General features: G+C 42.4%; 2 protein-coding genes across 2 annotated transcripts; both read right to left on the minus strand.

The window, feature by feature from the left end:
* Positions 1 to 1,344: 1,344 nt before the first annotated feature.
* LOC310855804 (uncharacterized protein) lies at positions 1,345 to 6,743 on the minus strand. The gene is made up of 6 exons (XM_083760953.1): positions 6,665 to 6,743; positions 5,796 to 5,930; positions 2,361 to 2,498; positions 1,980 to 2,081; positions 1,684 to 1,785; positions 1,345 to 1,507 (listed from the first exon to the last, which is right to left on the minus strand). Exons 2-6 carry the CDS (start codon positions 5,857 to 5,859, stop codon positions 1,368 to 1,370), a joined length of 546 nt encoding a protein of 181 aa, XP_083617079.1. The 5' UTR covers positions 5,860 to 5,930; positions 6,665 to 6,743; the 3' UTR covers positions 1,345 to 1,367.
* A 3,443-nt stretch (positions 6,744 to 10,186) lies between these two features.
* LOC310855991 (ubiquitin-like modifier-activating enzyme 1) lies at positions 10,187 to 14,678 on the minus strand (the record flags this gene model as incomplete). The annotated part of the gene is made up of 2 exons (XM_083761206.1): positions 10,187 to 12,604; positions 13,815 to 14,678. 2 exons carry the CDS (start codon positions 14,676 to 14,678, stop codon positions 10,187 to 10,189), a joined length of 3,282 nt encoding a protein of 1,093 aa, XP_083617332.1.
* Between the last annotated feature and the right edge of the window lie 393 nt (positions 14,679 to 15,071).

Genomic DNA, 15,071 nt, shown 5'->3' on the forward strand with positions numbered 1-15,071 from the left:
CAACTTTCAGCAGCTGTCAAAAATGCCCCTAGGGTGGTTCAATAGAAACCAATGTGGGATATGTTAGTAGACACCTTTACAAACACATTGGTGAAAAAATTCTTGGTAAGAAATGTATTCACAGATTTGACATTATTCTGATAATATTCCCTGACTAAATTGGTAAAATAATAGCAGGTCCACCATTTCTTTAAATGGCTGCCATTGTCACAGGATAAATCGAAATAGTACAACTGTATTCCTCCTTGAAAATGTAGGATTAGTAACCAGAATCAAGATCCTAGGTGGTGTAGAACTTGAGTTATTGGGAAATAACAGAAAGTTGGTGGCCATTTTGAAAAATGTCTACCATGGTCACAGGACAAATCTAAATAGTACCAATGTATCCCACATCCTTGAAAATGTATGATTAGTCACCAGAATCAAGTTCCTAGGTGGTGTAGAACTTGAGTTATTGTAAAATAACAGCAGGTGGCGGCCATTTTGAAAATGGCTGCCATGGTCACAGGGCCAATATAAATAGTACCACTGTATTCCTCATCCTTGAAAATGTGGGATTAGTCACCAGAATCAAGATCCTAGGTGGTCTAGAACCTAAATCAGTTAAACTTGTCAACTCCGTCAGATGTTCGTCAACTCCGTCAGATGTTCGTCCCGTGATGTTTTTGTTAATTTCCAAAGAAATAGATAATTCGATGTTAAATCTTTTGTGCTTATGTATTGAAACACCAACTGAAATGATACGTAATGATGTTTTTTTTATTTTATGTTATGATATTGAAAATAAAGGTTGAAATGACGGATTTGAGAAATTGGATATTTCATAATAGTGTGATATTGGAACAAAACAATATTAAAATAATTGTATTACTTAACTTGATTACTGAAAGCCATTATAAGATAACTGAGGACTTTATATTATTGTTGAAATTATCAAATTCAATTAAAAGGGATTTTAGTGTGTCTGACAGAGTTGACATGAATCAGGTATTAAGTGCATAAATGTCCCATTTTAGAAAGAAATGTTATGCTAAAAACCTGTTCCTTCTCAAGATTGGTAGTTGAGACCTGTGTCTACAAATACATCTATTTGATTTGAATGTATCTTAAAAAAATAAAAAATCTAGTTTGAAAAAGGTTTTGTCCCTTATCTCAAGAATGGGTGACATTTAGAAGGATAACATACACATACGCTGTAACAAAGTAGCCTATAACATTTTCAACATTATTATGTACCATAGGATATCAGGATAAGGATAATGTATGAGATACCAAAGTACTCTTTAGTAACGTCTCTCATTTTCTCTGTGCTCACTGCTTCCTGTGCTCTACTTCTCACGCTATCATGATCTCCAAGTCACAGCTGTTCAGTTATGTGGCATCGACGTCAATGGCAATGGGTTGGTCACATTTGCCATTTTGCCGCACATTTCCTGAACAGGCATGGGTACGTCTTCTTCATCATCTGTGAGTGAAATGGCATATGTCTTCTCGGGAGAACAGAAGCCTGTTGGGGGGGGGAGAGAAGGTGTTTGGCGGTATTAGATCAAAATCATTGATATACTGATATTTGATATAGCGATGATTTTAAATGTAAATGTATATCGAGCACATTAGGACAGTATGCAATAACACATGACAGACAGTTGGGTGGATAGAGAGATAATAAACAGTAGGACTGACCATTTGACCTGATCCAACGTAGAAAGGACTTGCTCGTTGTGATGACAATAAGTACTATGGTCATAGTAAGGACTCCACCAGACACCACTATCCATATAATGTCTACAGGAGTCCGAAAATGAGTGAAATGTCATACATTGTAACGTTTGGGCTGATATGTTTAACTTGCACAATGTTTAATATGGAATATAAGAAGTTATAAGAGAGTGAGTGCATCATTGAGCAAGGAAGACAGTTGTTTCCACTTTGGAAAGATTAAGATAAGATTAAACATTTATGTTGCTTTTTTATCATACCTGTGGGTGCAGTGGGTGTGGTGACTTGTTCAGTTGTGGTGAGTTTTTCAAGTGTTGTGACCTTTCTGTCGACCTCTCTGCGTGTAGGTTTGGACTTGGTGACTGCAGGGTGAAAGATGGAGGCTTGTTAAGTGGAGCAAATAAATGGCCAGCCAACTCTTTCATGTGTTGACTAGGGTGACATTGAGTGAGACAATTTCATATCAAATTATATTATTATGCTAAAGTGTGTACAAATTCCTCATTCCCTCCCTCTAACAGTTAGCGTTGTAGTAGTTAGTTGTTGTAGTAGTTAGAGTCTAGCTACTACACCTGTACCTTCTCACTGGTGTCACTGATTTACTTTGGGTAAGATCATGAGCCGAATATGTAAAACTGTACCTGTAGTGGTGTCAGTGGGTCTGGGTGTGGCGGGCATTGGCTCACAATCCAAACAAGGTTCTCCTGTGCATCGATAGCCAGTCTTACATTGGCACTTTGAGTTACGATTGATATCACACTGTGTCCTATATTCCATATCTGCAAGAACAAAAACACACAACAGTCATTTAAATATATTACCGTATTAGTAATGTAGTAGATTGTTGAAGGTGTGTGATCAAGACACACAAATCAAAGTTCCTTCAAGCACACAAATGTATGCACGTATTTCTTAAAAATATATTTTCTTAACATAAATGCACATGGCAGCTGAGTCACACAATATGGACATGACGTACAGGGAGCCTGGTTTTATATCACAAAGACGTTTATATTACCATCTGTATTTCAGTTTGATAGAACATTTCAGCATTAACTCTAAAACAGAAACTCAAGAACAGTCAGATATCACCTGTACCGGGGAACTTTAGCAAATCACAAATAGTTTCATTCTGTCTCCATCCAATTTGCATAGCTCATTTCAAAGATGCTGCCATGCCATTTTTAGAAAAGAAAACAAAGTTACTCTGTCAATATATTGAAAAAAAAATCACACCAGTGTGAACCGAGTGGTGCAACTCCCGTTGGTTCTCTGTATCATTCCAATTTGTATCGTTCCAATTTCTTCTCTGTATCTCTGGTGCCCCCTACTGGTATAAATATGTAACATACTCATGCTCACTTATACATACAAACAAACAAACAGGTACACACACAGGTACACAGACTTTGCTGGATGTAGGAGTGGTTGCACCACTCAATAAAAAATAGTAGCAGATCCATGTGGAGTCATTTTGCTCAAAAAGGACCTAGATGAACATGAACTCCAATGCCCCCTCAGACTAAACTCATTGAAAGGTGAACAGAACCCTCAAAACAATGATGGCCTCATTCGTTGGAGAGAACCGGCTGGCTGCCGGAATTCTGTAGCCTGATTATCAGACTTTGGGCTGGATCCAGGCTTTGATTGATTGATTGAAATATTTATTAACAGTTTGTAGAATGTACAGTACATTTTAAGCACAAACTCAATACAAAGACTGTCAACTGTGAGTGGACGACCCAATTAAGCATTACACTTGTTTACAACAGGGTCCACATTGTTCAATTCATCAAAACATTTAAAGACATACAAACATTTAGAGTCATACAAATAGACATTTCTATGTAGCTAAAGAACAGAACAGTAATTCATCATAATGGGAAGCAAAAAAGGGAAAAGATACAATATACAGTGAGGGAAAATGGGGTGGGGGGTGGGGGGGATTCAGATTTTACAGAGGCCAGTTTCGAATTGCAGCCATCCGTAGGTGCCCTTTGAGAGCGGTTTTGAAGGAGTCAAGGGATTCACATGTCTTAATGACTGTTGGTATGGCGTTCCACATTTTGGTGGCATAGGAGCGAAAAGAATTTAGTCCCTTGTTTGTGCCGAATCTGGGTTGTACATGGTTTGTTGCACTCCCTCTGGCTAGGAATTCTGTGCAATTAACACCCCAAAGCACGACTCGAGTCCACACGATGAACAGTACACCAGCAGAACTGGCAATGGGGAGAACAAGGGTTGCTGGAAAGGCAATTGAGGGAGCTCCTGAGACCTCCAAATGTAGTGTACGGAAAATATGTTTTGTTTTGTGTATATAATTAAACCATGGTCATTCATTTTCTGTTGACAAGGTTTGATCATAGGGGGAGCTGTGGGGGAAAAGCATAGCAATAGTTCCAGGAAGTGAGGTACCAGGAACATCTATAAAAGTACAGGAAGTGAGGCTCCCAGGGGTTCCATTTTAGGTATTAAAAAAAGTACTTGGTGGAAGAGACTCTTTTAAGTCTAATACTAAACCAGAATCAGTAGTAAACTTTGAGATCTGAAGAAGAAAAGTTTGATCAAGGATCCCTTTCTGAGGGTTTATAGCTCTGAATTCATTCAGAGCTTTTGGGCAAACAGGAATCTGAGGCCTCCTGACTTGAAGCTTGGGTGAGAAATATAAATTCTTTCTCCTGTTTTGAGAAATGGATTGATTTTTTATTCTTTATGACTTTATGGGTTACTTGATTTTTTCGGAAACTAGAAGATCAAGTCATGCAAATTGGGGGTAGATTGTGGCAAATTGTGGCAACAAGCAGCATGAGTGAAATCTTCAGTGTTGTTTTAACTGAGTGCAAACTTTGTTGACAATGTCTTGTGGTAATAATTAAATTAATTATATAATATGATAATTATATAATAATTAAACACCTCATTCAGCTACATACCGGTACTAGCAGACACCTGACATTTAGCTACAGATGATTAGTCATATATGATGAAGTCATGACTAATGGCTAATCAAAGCAGACCAAAACATTTTCATCTGTCATACAGTGTGTATTTCCCCGGTTCCTTCCTGACCTTTACACTTATTTGTATTGCTCCCCTGTAGCAAAAGCATAGCCCCTCTCGGAACCCCCTGGGTCAGCTCGATCTATCGTGCCGAACCGAACCATGGGGTCCCTGTTCGTTAATGTGTTTTCGTATGCAAATAATAGAACGCAGACATAAATATAGTCGGAAATGTCGTCTCTGCGGCGTTTGAGTGATTCTGATCGTTTGAGTGCTATAACTATAAGATACAACGGATACCGCTGCGAATTTTCCTGTGCCGCAGAAGCCGTTAAGTACTGTGTTTGACCGATTTGGTCGCTTTGATTCCTCTCTTCCTTCCTTGTTTATTGACATACTATTGTACCGCCTCCCACTGCGGGGTTGGCTTGTGCGTCCCTACGTTCCTGCCTCTGATCTGCTCTGTCATAGCTATAGCCACTAGCTAGCCAGATAGGCGGTACAATGTGGTGTCAATAAACAAGGAAGGAAGAGAGGAATCAAAGCTTCCAAATCGGTCAAACACAGATTAAAAATACTTAACGACTGACACGGCACAGGAAAATTCGCGGTATCCGTTGTATCCTATAGTTCTCAGAATCAGAATCACTCAAACGATCAGAATCACTCAAACGCTGCAGAAACGACGTTTCCAAAGGTATTTATGTTTATTTATGTTTGTGTACCAGGTAGCAGGTTAGCGGTGGAATAGGACCCCATGGTGTGGGTCTAAAAAATTTCAGAAACTTTACTACCATTGGGTTCTGACTTGTGGGGCTAGCAAAAGCAGAGCCCTATAAGTATAGTGAGCAATACCACCAAGCAATACAATTGTGACATTTCTATCTTTATAATTGCCAATGTTTATCTCTTTTGCTGTTTGAACCCGCCCCCCATGCCCCCCCCTGTCCGGGCTGTCAATGGAGGGTATTGCAATTCATACCATCCCCCGTAAGGGTCGGGTGGGTATACACAGGAATTTGATTATTGTGGAGAAGCCATCAATATATCGCACACGCACAGATTCACACACTTACTGGTCATGTTGCAGTTGTCACAGTATTCACAGCTGGGCTCAACATTGAAGGTCTCTGTGTACATTCCACCTTCACATCTTTTACACTGAGTGTCCTCAGTGGTTCTGGTTGAGCAGCGCTTAACCCGGTACTCACCTGGAATACACACAATGGTCACTGACTGTACGTTTAACGATGGGGTGTCATAAATGAATAGCAGTCTGAGTCTATTGTATCTATCTGTTCGTCCACAGCACCAGCAGTACACCTGGCTTAAATTGAGGACTATTTTAGGATAACCTTTACACGGTTAGACTGCGTGTGGAAATGGGAAGATGGAGTCGCATACCACCTGAGCAGTGTATTTGTCAATGTGAGACTATTATACAAAACGAACAGCACATACTGGTGTGCCCCCTCACACAAGACATCAGAGTGAATATAATACACATGGGGGCACTAACAGAGGGATTCTGCGTATGCTACATGGCCTGCCATAGTGGAGCAATAGAAAGCTCCCGTTGTAAAGGGACTTTGTGTTGTGTATTGTATATTTTAATGTATTTTTAAAAGTTTTTATTAATGGGTTTTCGAATATTGTTTGGACCCAATGTTTTATACATTTGTGTCAATGCAGTAACTAACGTACTACCGTAGAGTGGTGCAGTTGTGTAATAATAACCCCATAGTATGTTTATGCTATGTACTGTCATCATGAAGTGGCAGCATAGCCTATTACTATACTAGCATCTATGTTTGTTTCAACGGCTGCTTTGTACAAATAGAACATTAGACAGTTATACCTGACCGCATACTAAGACAGTAAGACAATGGCAAAAGTTTATCCTGTGCCGGTCAAGCTGTATACTTTTCGAGCCATCAGTGATCACCTGGTTTGCACTTGTTACAGCAGCGTGTGGGATTGTTTATTGGCCAGCCATACTCGTTTTCACTATTGCATGGAGGAGATCTGACAGAAAGAACGATGTAGAAAGATAGATGTAGAAAAAGGAAGATGAAGAGCTGTTGAATTTCCTGTGAAAAGATAAGGAGGTGGAAGAGGAAGGTGAAAGGAAGATAATAATTTGATGGACTAGAGCTCTGTTTCCCCTCCCCCTTATCTCTTTTTTCTTTCTTTTTCAAAAGATTTAATAGAAAAAATAAAAATGTTTTCAATGTACATTAAAGAGAAATTCAAACTTTTTTTCAAAAGAATCTCATGAAAGAACAATTTAAAAAATATATATATTCCACAAATGTAACATTTAAGCGGAAGTGAAGATAGCCCACAATGAAAACGGCTCACGTTGCTCCGAAATGCTCACATTGCAATTGTAGATCTGCTATTGTCATTAGTTTGGGTCACAGGGAAACATCAAATGTATCTTTTGGGTCACAGGCTAAAACATTTGGGAACCACTGTACTTGATTTGAGTACATAACCATTAACCACACAGTGACAGTACAGACTATAGCCGTGTGAACATAACCACTACGTGGGCATAATATAAGCTTCGGCTTCAGCCCAAACCTTTTCAGTCAAACTGTAACTTTGTAACCCTCATTCTGTATGTTCAACTGCATTGTTTAAACATGACTGAGATAAATAAACTGTACTGAAAATGTCAATCTACCCGAATGACACCAAACCTAAAAAATATCCTAAGCATATTACTTCTAACCACAAGTGAGATGACAACTTCTTTGAGATGTGTTTGAGAAAATGTAAAATTTTATATTTTAGTCAAATGTATCATGACTTACCATGGTTTAGAGAGGATGTAAGTTCAATGATGTCAAGATGTGAGTTGAGTGTGTCGAAACAGAAAAGTGTCGGCTTTAATCAATCAGTGACTCATCTCACTTTTTATCTGTCTCACTCACACACTCTCTCTTGCTGTTCTGTATCAATGACCCCCTTAATGTTCCTATATTTGCGGCATCCTAACCTCCACCACATGCTATCTTTCCACTGCTTGCTGTCGTTAACCCCAAACCCACTACCTGTGAGTGGGGAGTGTTGGCTGATGAATGAATATCTACATCCTGATACTGGGGGGTCAAATTAGCAAATTAGCAATTCCTGCTGTCAAAATATGACCCCCCCCCCCCAGTCAAAAAACACTTTGTTTGAAATAGACACTAATGCTTTCCAAGGTTTGATTTGGGGTCCTAAGGATGAATACAAAATGAATATCAACATCTTAAAACCTGTAACCTGTCAGTGGGGAGTGTTGGCTGGGAGGAGTAGGACTAAGGCCCTCTATAAGTACACAAAATGTGCACAGGCTGGGCATCAACATATGTGGTAGTATTGCTTGAAATACAGTGAGACAACCGTGAAAGAATTGAGTTGAGTACCTTCATGTTTAGTCTGTAGTTTTCAAAAAGCTCAACGGTTAAGAATTAACCTGTGATGTCATGACATACTTTTTATTTGTGTTTTTTTTCCTATTCATTTGGTCATTAATGTCCACAGAATGAGAGGTCTGCTCTGCCAGAAACATAGAGAAAATAAAAGTTATGGCCATTTTTGTATACCCCACCATAGACAACCAATTAAGGCAAAATGTCCTCATGCTTTAAAGGGATAGTTCAGATTTTTTAACTTAAGCTGTATGAAATAATCGATTGCCCGAGTCGCGTGGTGGGAGTTCTGCTCAGGTTTTGGTCAATATTAAGTAGTTCCGGTCATTGTGTTAAGTAAATGAATTCACAAAAATAACGTTTTGTATTGTTGACCCATTTCTAAAATATTAGCGAAACTTGCGTTCAACCCTCTGTCACATGGAATTATTTTTGGGCCTAGTGATATGGCATAGACTGTAAAAAATATGGACAAAGCGTTCTCTGGGTCTAACATGAACGTAAAATGAAGCCTGTCAGTCCTTGTATTGTAAGTCGCCATCTTTCTAGATCCGTTTTAGCCCAGCTGGCCATTGGCTGGCCCAGACAACGAGGCGGGACTTCCCCCCTTCTTCTCCGTTGGTTTTTATTTTGACTCGAGTGGGAGGGGAATCCCAATCATAGACTGTAACGGTAGCCACACCCCTCAGAACATGCGCGACTTTATGGTAATTTTTTTAATAAATGGGACCATAATTTTCCAAAAAGAATATTATGACATTAGAAATGAGACTTTAAACTAGTGACTGGAAGCAGAAAGTATTCATGACCATGTTTATTAAGGTAATACAGTCTAGGTGAAGTTGGGCCCAAATACATGGACTTCTATGGGGCTATGGGTTTTTCTGGGTCCAATGACAGCGCCACAACAGGCCATTATATGAACTTTCAGGAAATCCCGATTTCCTCAGTGGCTTCACAAAATATCTGTCTGACTGCCCCCCTGTGATATGGACACAAAAAACATAGTTCTGTGTGATAGAGGGGTAAAAAATTATGAAAGTTGCACTAATATTTTAGAAATAGGTCAACAATACAAATGACATTAGTTTTGTGGATTAATTTACTTTTAATGCGTGGCCCCCTGTGCCTGTGGATATTCTGTTGTTTTGTTTTGTAATTTGACATGTACGATGTAGCTTTGAAGTGTAATTTCATTTCTGCCTCTTGGTCATTTCCCACTTGTAAAAGAGACTCAATGTGTTTTTACTGGTTAAATGAAGGTTAAAAAAAGAAAAAGAAAATGCAGCATCTCCTGACTACATGTCTGTGGGAGGGTGTGCACTGTGCAGACAAGTCTCATTGGTGATGACTTCGGTATACGGTCCTCTGTGTCGTGTTCCTTCTTGTTTTGTTTCTGTAATGGCCTCTGTTGAAATCCTGATTGAATTTGCATAGACTATCTCACGTGTTTTATATTTCCGGATCGTTTCGGTATGATGTTTTAGGACATAAGGCCATCTGTGCCATTTCTCTTCTTTAGCCCAAGCCAATCTAGTAGTTTGGTCATGCAGTTCTAATTTTGCTTTCTCACATCCACATGTGGCCGTGTATCCTGTCCATCCATGATCCTGTATGTTCAGGAAAACATGTATCCTGAGCTGCCGCTCGACAATACATGTTGTCTGTTGAACTTCTCAGCGGCTGCGACATTTAGTGTCTCAAAGAATTGATTACTATTTTTGTGGTGGCTTGGAAATATATAGGCTACATTATATTTCTCATTCCATTTTCTTTTATTTTCAGGATCTTTTTATTGAGATTTCCCAAGGGTGGGCATATACAGTAGCATGTATCATTCAAAATAAAAAAACATAAATGAATAACGAAGCCATGAGTTCTAACCCAAATGGAAAAATGAATTGTCTCCCTCATAATCCCAGATTTAGTAGTTGTTTTTAAAGAATATATAAAACGTGAAAAAGTAAATGCATGCAAATGATTACAGCTGGTGTGGATGTACCTCATTCCCCTCTCTTCAGGTCTCCTCTCACAGGTGTACGAGTTCACTGTGGGGCTCGGTGGCAAAAGGTGTATCTGATTTGGGGCACTTCAACCTCAACATCCTCAAGGTTGTTGCAATGAACGTCAAATGCCAGGCTTTTCACGTGCTTACCCAACCTCCTTCTGGACACTTGAGACACAATCTGGGTCATCGGCTGCCCCAGTCTCTCTGTAAGTTGGGCAGCTGGAATAGCAGGAAAGTCTGTGTAGAGACTAGAGACTCCCTGAATAAGCATGGTGATCTCCAACCTATGCTCATTCCTGAAATAGTCCAGCAACTGGTTGAGTGTCATCTCTTCACCGGTGGGCTGCATTCCATTGACCTCAAATCGATCCCATATCGTCCAGTCAATCTCATAGTACTTTTTGCTGGCAGCAGCAATGGGATCGGAGAAGATGAAGAAAGGGAGTGCCATGTTCATGAAGCTGTTCTTGAAGGACTCCAACTTCCTGTGTCCCTGCACGATCTTAATGAGCTCCAGACATACCAGGCCTACCACAGAGGCTGTGGTGGTAGCAATGGCAGGGATGATCTTGCCAGCGATCAGTTTGCTCTTATGCCTGTCTGCAGCGGGAATATCATAGTTCTCTGCCCTCAGGTTGGATGCTGCCACAATGAAGTCCATATGGAAGTTTGTGTCGTCATCCTTCTCAAAGTAGACGGGTTTGAGCTTGAACTGGGAGGAAGACTTGGTGAATGGGAGAAGAAGAGTCTTCAGCTCCTCCAGTCGGGAGTCGTCAACAGAGGCAATAGAACTCTGCGACTCATTCTCTGAACTTTCAGAAACGTCGATTCTAACTCCAGAGCAAGGAGTGAAGGTCGGTACACTGACCTCCTCCTGCAGGATCTTGGCCACTGCTGCACGGTCAGTGCTGCCAAGACAACCATATGTCTGGGCAAACAGGTTGGCTGCTGCCATTACATAGTCCATGTACAGGTCATTGCTAGTGCTGAAGTCTAGGGCATGAGGACATATTTTGGGCCCAGACCAGAAGGGGGCGCCAGAGCTGTTGAGCTGATCTGGGCCGAAGTTGTGTAGTAGTTGACGGATGTTGTTTCTGTATTGACACTGCCATTGGTTGCGTGCCCAGGCTACACAGTCATCCCAGTTGCGAGGACAGTCTGTGACAAGGCTCTTGTACACAGATTCCAGCAAATCCAAAGCCTGATCTCCAGATAGTGTAGTGGCTCTGAAATTGGGATCTGTTATGTATTGGATGGCATTTTCTGGTGGCAGCTTGAATAGTTCATCAAACTGCACACGGGCCCACTGGAGCGTGTGTTCAATGGCATTGGGGAAATTCTTCAGGGTGCACATGGGGATGGACTTCTCCGGGGGGTCATTGCTGGTCCTGTAGCATTCTGTGAGGAAGGGGATGATCACCTGGACGTTGCCCTTGGTGCCCATGGTACCAGACTCCAGCAGGGGCTTCTGGTAGTACACACATCGTTTGTCCATATGCTGACGGGCTTCAACATTGTCCAGTGCATTGGCCACGCCGTCAAGGCCCTCAAAGAAGACATCATCATATATACTATCTGTGTCTGGACCCACCCTGTTCTGGTGCGCGGTGATTTTCATGGATGGGTTCATCTGCTTTACCGCTGCTGCCGCTGTCTCGCTCTTCATTTTCGTGACATCACGGGGTCTGAAGAGGAACTGTCGGTTGAGGTTGGATTTCTCTATGGTGTCCATGTCTGTCACAATGACCTCACCGTCCCCAACAGCTAGTCCCATCATGGCAAAGTTTTTCATCAGCTCACAGCCAATGGCGCCGGCCCCAACCAAGAAGTAGCGCCGCTTGGCAAGCGCATCCTGCAGCTTGGTGCCAAACACTGCAATCTGGCCATCATAACGACAATTCCTAGGAGCACATTCCTCTTCTGGGAGCACTAGGTTTTCCTCTTCCGGCAGGCACTCCAAGGCATCAAAGTACAGCCACTGCATAATGGCCGTAAACTTTCCTGTGCATGCCTTCATCACTTCCTGTGCAGCCAGTCCACCAATGAAAGCGTTGACGGGTGCCAGGTCACCGGCAGAGACAAAGGCCATTTTCCTGATGAGAGCTTCATTCAGCTCCTCCACTTTGGCTGAGCCCGTCTGGGCAGAATTCACATCTTTAGCCAATGTCACTAGCTCATCACCATCATTCTGGTTCCAGGGCTTTGGGAGGCGGCTGTTTTTCTTCTGGAAGGCGTGGAGAGCCTGGAAGGCCATGTGCAGCTGTCTTGGACGATCAAACTTAGCAAGGTCTGTCATTATGAACTCTGGCTCGGCCATGGAGGATGAGAAAGATTTGAAGGAAATATTTTTGGGCATCTTGACCTGGGAGACAATACCCCCTCTAACGTAATCAGAAAAGTCAGTCGTGTCACAGACACTGAAGGTGTAGGGACCTAGACAATCGATTTTCATGGGCTGGCACAGGGCTGCCATATTTCAGAAAATGTCAAGAGTGAGACTCTAGTGTCTTAATGTGTGCCAAAAAAATTGGCTTTTTTATGTCGATTTGGCCCGTTTTAACGTTGATATTTAACCTTAACACTGATGTCTTCACCTCCATGCCAGCTGCTCTCCCTGCACTGACAGCCTCCTCATGCTTAAAGTAGAAATGAAAAAGATATCTATCGATCTATGCTCCTCAGACCCAGCCAGCCAGCCAGCCAGCCATACACATAGTGCTCAGACCCAGCCAGCCAGCAAGCCACACATAGTGCTCAGACCCAGCCAGCCAGCAAGCCACACACATAGTACTCAGACCCAGCCAGCCAGCCAGCCACACACATACGTAGTGCTCAGACCCAGCCAGCCAGCAAGCCACACACATAGTGCTCAGACCCAGCCAGCCAGCAAGCCACACACATAGTGCTCAGACCCAGCCAGCCACACACATAGCTCCGTAAGGGAGTCAAAAATCTTCAAAAAACTGAAGAGGCTACTGGAGATTGGAGAACCTGATTTGGACATGATCTGATGCAGGACAATGTCACTATGACAGAAAGAGAAGATGGGTCTGGCCACATTCATTCACCCCATAATCTCAGTGGAAATTGGGGAATATGTCAGAAAACTGGAATGTGTTAAAATTCCTTATTTTTACATTTTCTTAGTTCAAACACATCTGTGGGCTCTCTCTCTCTATGAACAGAAACAAGTCGCGATGCGGCCCCTCCCCCTTCACTTCACTTCACACACACACACACACACACACACACGACTTTGTCCCTATAATGTGCACGGGCTATGGCACCGTTCCACTTCCTCATATCACGCAAGAGACGCCACACACCAGTATAGAAGAGAGATAGTCACAGGTCACTTACTCACTTGTTGTAACTTGTGGGGGCTATATTGTCTTCCATGAAAAATATTTCGAAGCGATGTTAAACTCTGCATGGCTCATTTCCATGCGTCACACAGTCAGGGACCCTGCTGACGATTTTGGTCCACTGTTTACCCTCCTGCATATATCAGTGCTGCATGCAGATCGGCTATTTTACCGTTTGTGAGGAGCGTGCGTTATTACGCGGCGGAGCCGCAGAGAAAATTGTTATTTATCATTATAATGCGTGTGAAATGGCACGTGTGGCGTGGTGCGTGGTAAAGGGTTAAATTGCGTGACTGTCACACTCAAAGGGTGAGACATGGCAGCTCTGGGCTGGCAGTTGTTGAGCTCCTTCATACCCTGAATCTCTGTGAAGGTGACATAGTCTCCGCTCTCAAACCCATGACGAGCTCCATCCAGACATATCACAAGACCAGCCGTATCCTTTGAGATCAAGGAGATCATTGCACTCAGAGGCTGCTCTCCGTTGGTGTCATACACCACCATGTCCTCACCAAAGTCACAGAACAACTGGCCAAACAGTCCCCGTGTGTCTGCGATGACCAGCTTGATTCCTTTACTGTGGCAGAGTTCACCTACATGCTGCTGCTCCTCTAGAGTGGAGTTAGTCAGCACTACCACCTGGAATTGAGTCAGGTAGTCCTCTGTGAGTGGCCCAGTGTAGGCTGCCACAGGGACGTAGCTGTTGAGCTCAGCCAGACGAGACTGACTCACCTCTGCCCTGTTCTTACCCAGGTCCTCTTCCCGCAGGTAGAACTGTGACGAGAGGTCTCTCCACTCTGCAGAACCCTGGTCGTGCACAGTGACAGATTTGAGTCCTCCCAGGATGACATTCTTGGCGATCTCCACTCCCAGCCCTCTCATGCCAGAGATGAGGACATTGGAGTTCTGCATACGCTTCATGGCATCGTGGCCCAGCACGTAGAGCTGTCTGGAGTACAGGCCTTCATCGATCTCATCACTGTCCTTCTTAGCCATGCCGTTGGTGTGGGACAGTCCGGTTGTGACAGAGTTAGAGGGGGAGCAGTGGAAAACCGTTTCGGTCTCTGTTCCTGACAAGCTACGCTTCTTGGACGATGAGATTGATGATGCCTGAAGAGGTCTGTGGTGAAGAGCTGGCCGGATGTTATCTGCAGCACGTTTCATGACACACTCACCGGGTCCGTTCAAAGCAAAGCAGTGCCATCCCGGTACTTTATATAGAGAGGTTCGTGATGTGATGTAGTGTGACATCAACAAGCAATACCACAATAGAAATACGTAAAATTGTACTTTAGTGGAGACAAATAAAGAAGTGCGCAAGCAGAGCGTGCAATTCCTTTCGACCGCTGTAAACTGTCAAATCTCAGTATCTCTGTGAAGGAACGTTTGAAATGATTAATGTTTAGATGTAACTATTTTCTACCTACTTTATACATAATAAACATCTAGTATTATTAAGTATGATTCAAGTTTCTATCTATATAAGAAATACTGTTTTATCGTTGTAGATATATTCTGGATCCCTTTTTAGTTTTTCAGAGACAAATAAATCATTTA

The sequence above is a fragment of the Protomyctophum parallelum genome (genome assembly GCF_964188405.1).
Source record: "Protomyctophum parallelum genome assembly, chromosome: 3".
Lineage (NCBI taxonomy): Eukaryota > Metazoa > Chordata > Actinopteri > Myctophiformes > Myctophidae > Protomyctophum > Protomyctophum parallelum.

What these genes read in the sequence shown, in the direction of transcription:
- LOC310855804 (XM_083760953.1), bottom strand. Translation starts at nt 5,859, where the DNA reads ATGTACACAGAGACCTTCAATGTTGAGCCCAGCTGTGAATACTGTGAC. An exon ending in TGACAACTGCAACATGACCA is followed by an intron (nt 2,499 to 5,795) that starts GTAAGTGTGTGA and finishes TTGTTCTTGCAG; the next exon opens with ATATGGAATATAGGACACAG. An exon ending in ACGTTGGATCAGGTCAAATG is followed by an intron (nt 1,508 to 1,683) that starts GTCAGTCCTACT and finishes CCCCCCCAACAG; the next exon opens with GCTTCTGTTCTCCCGAGAAG.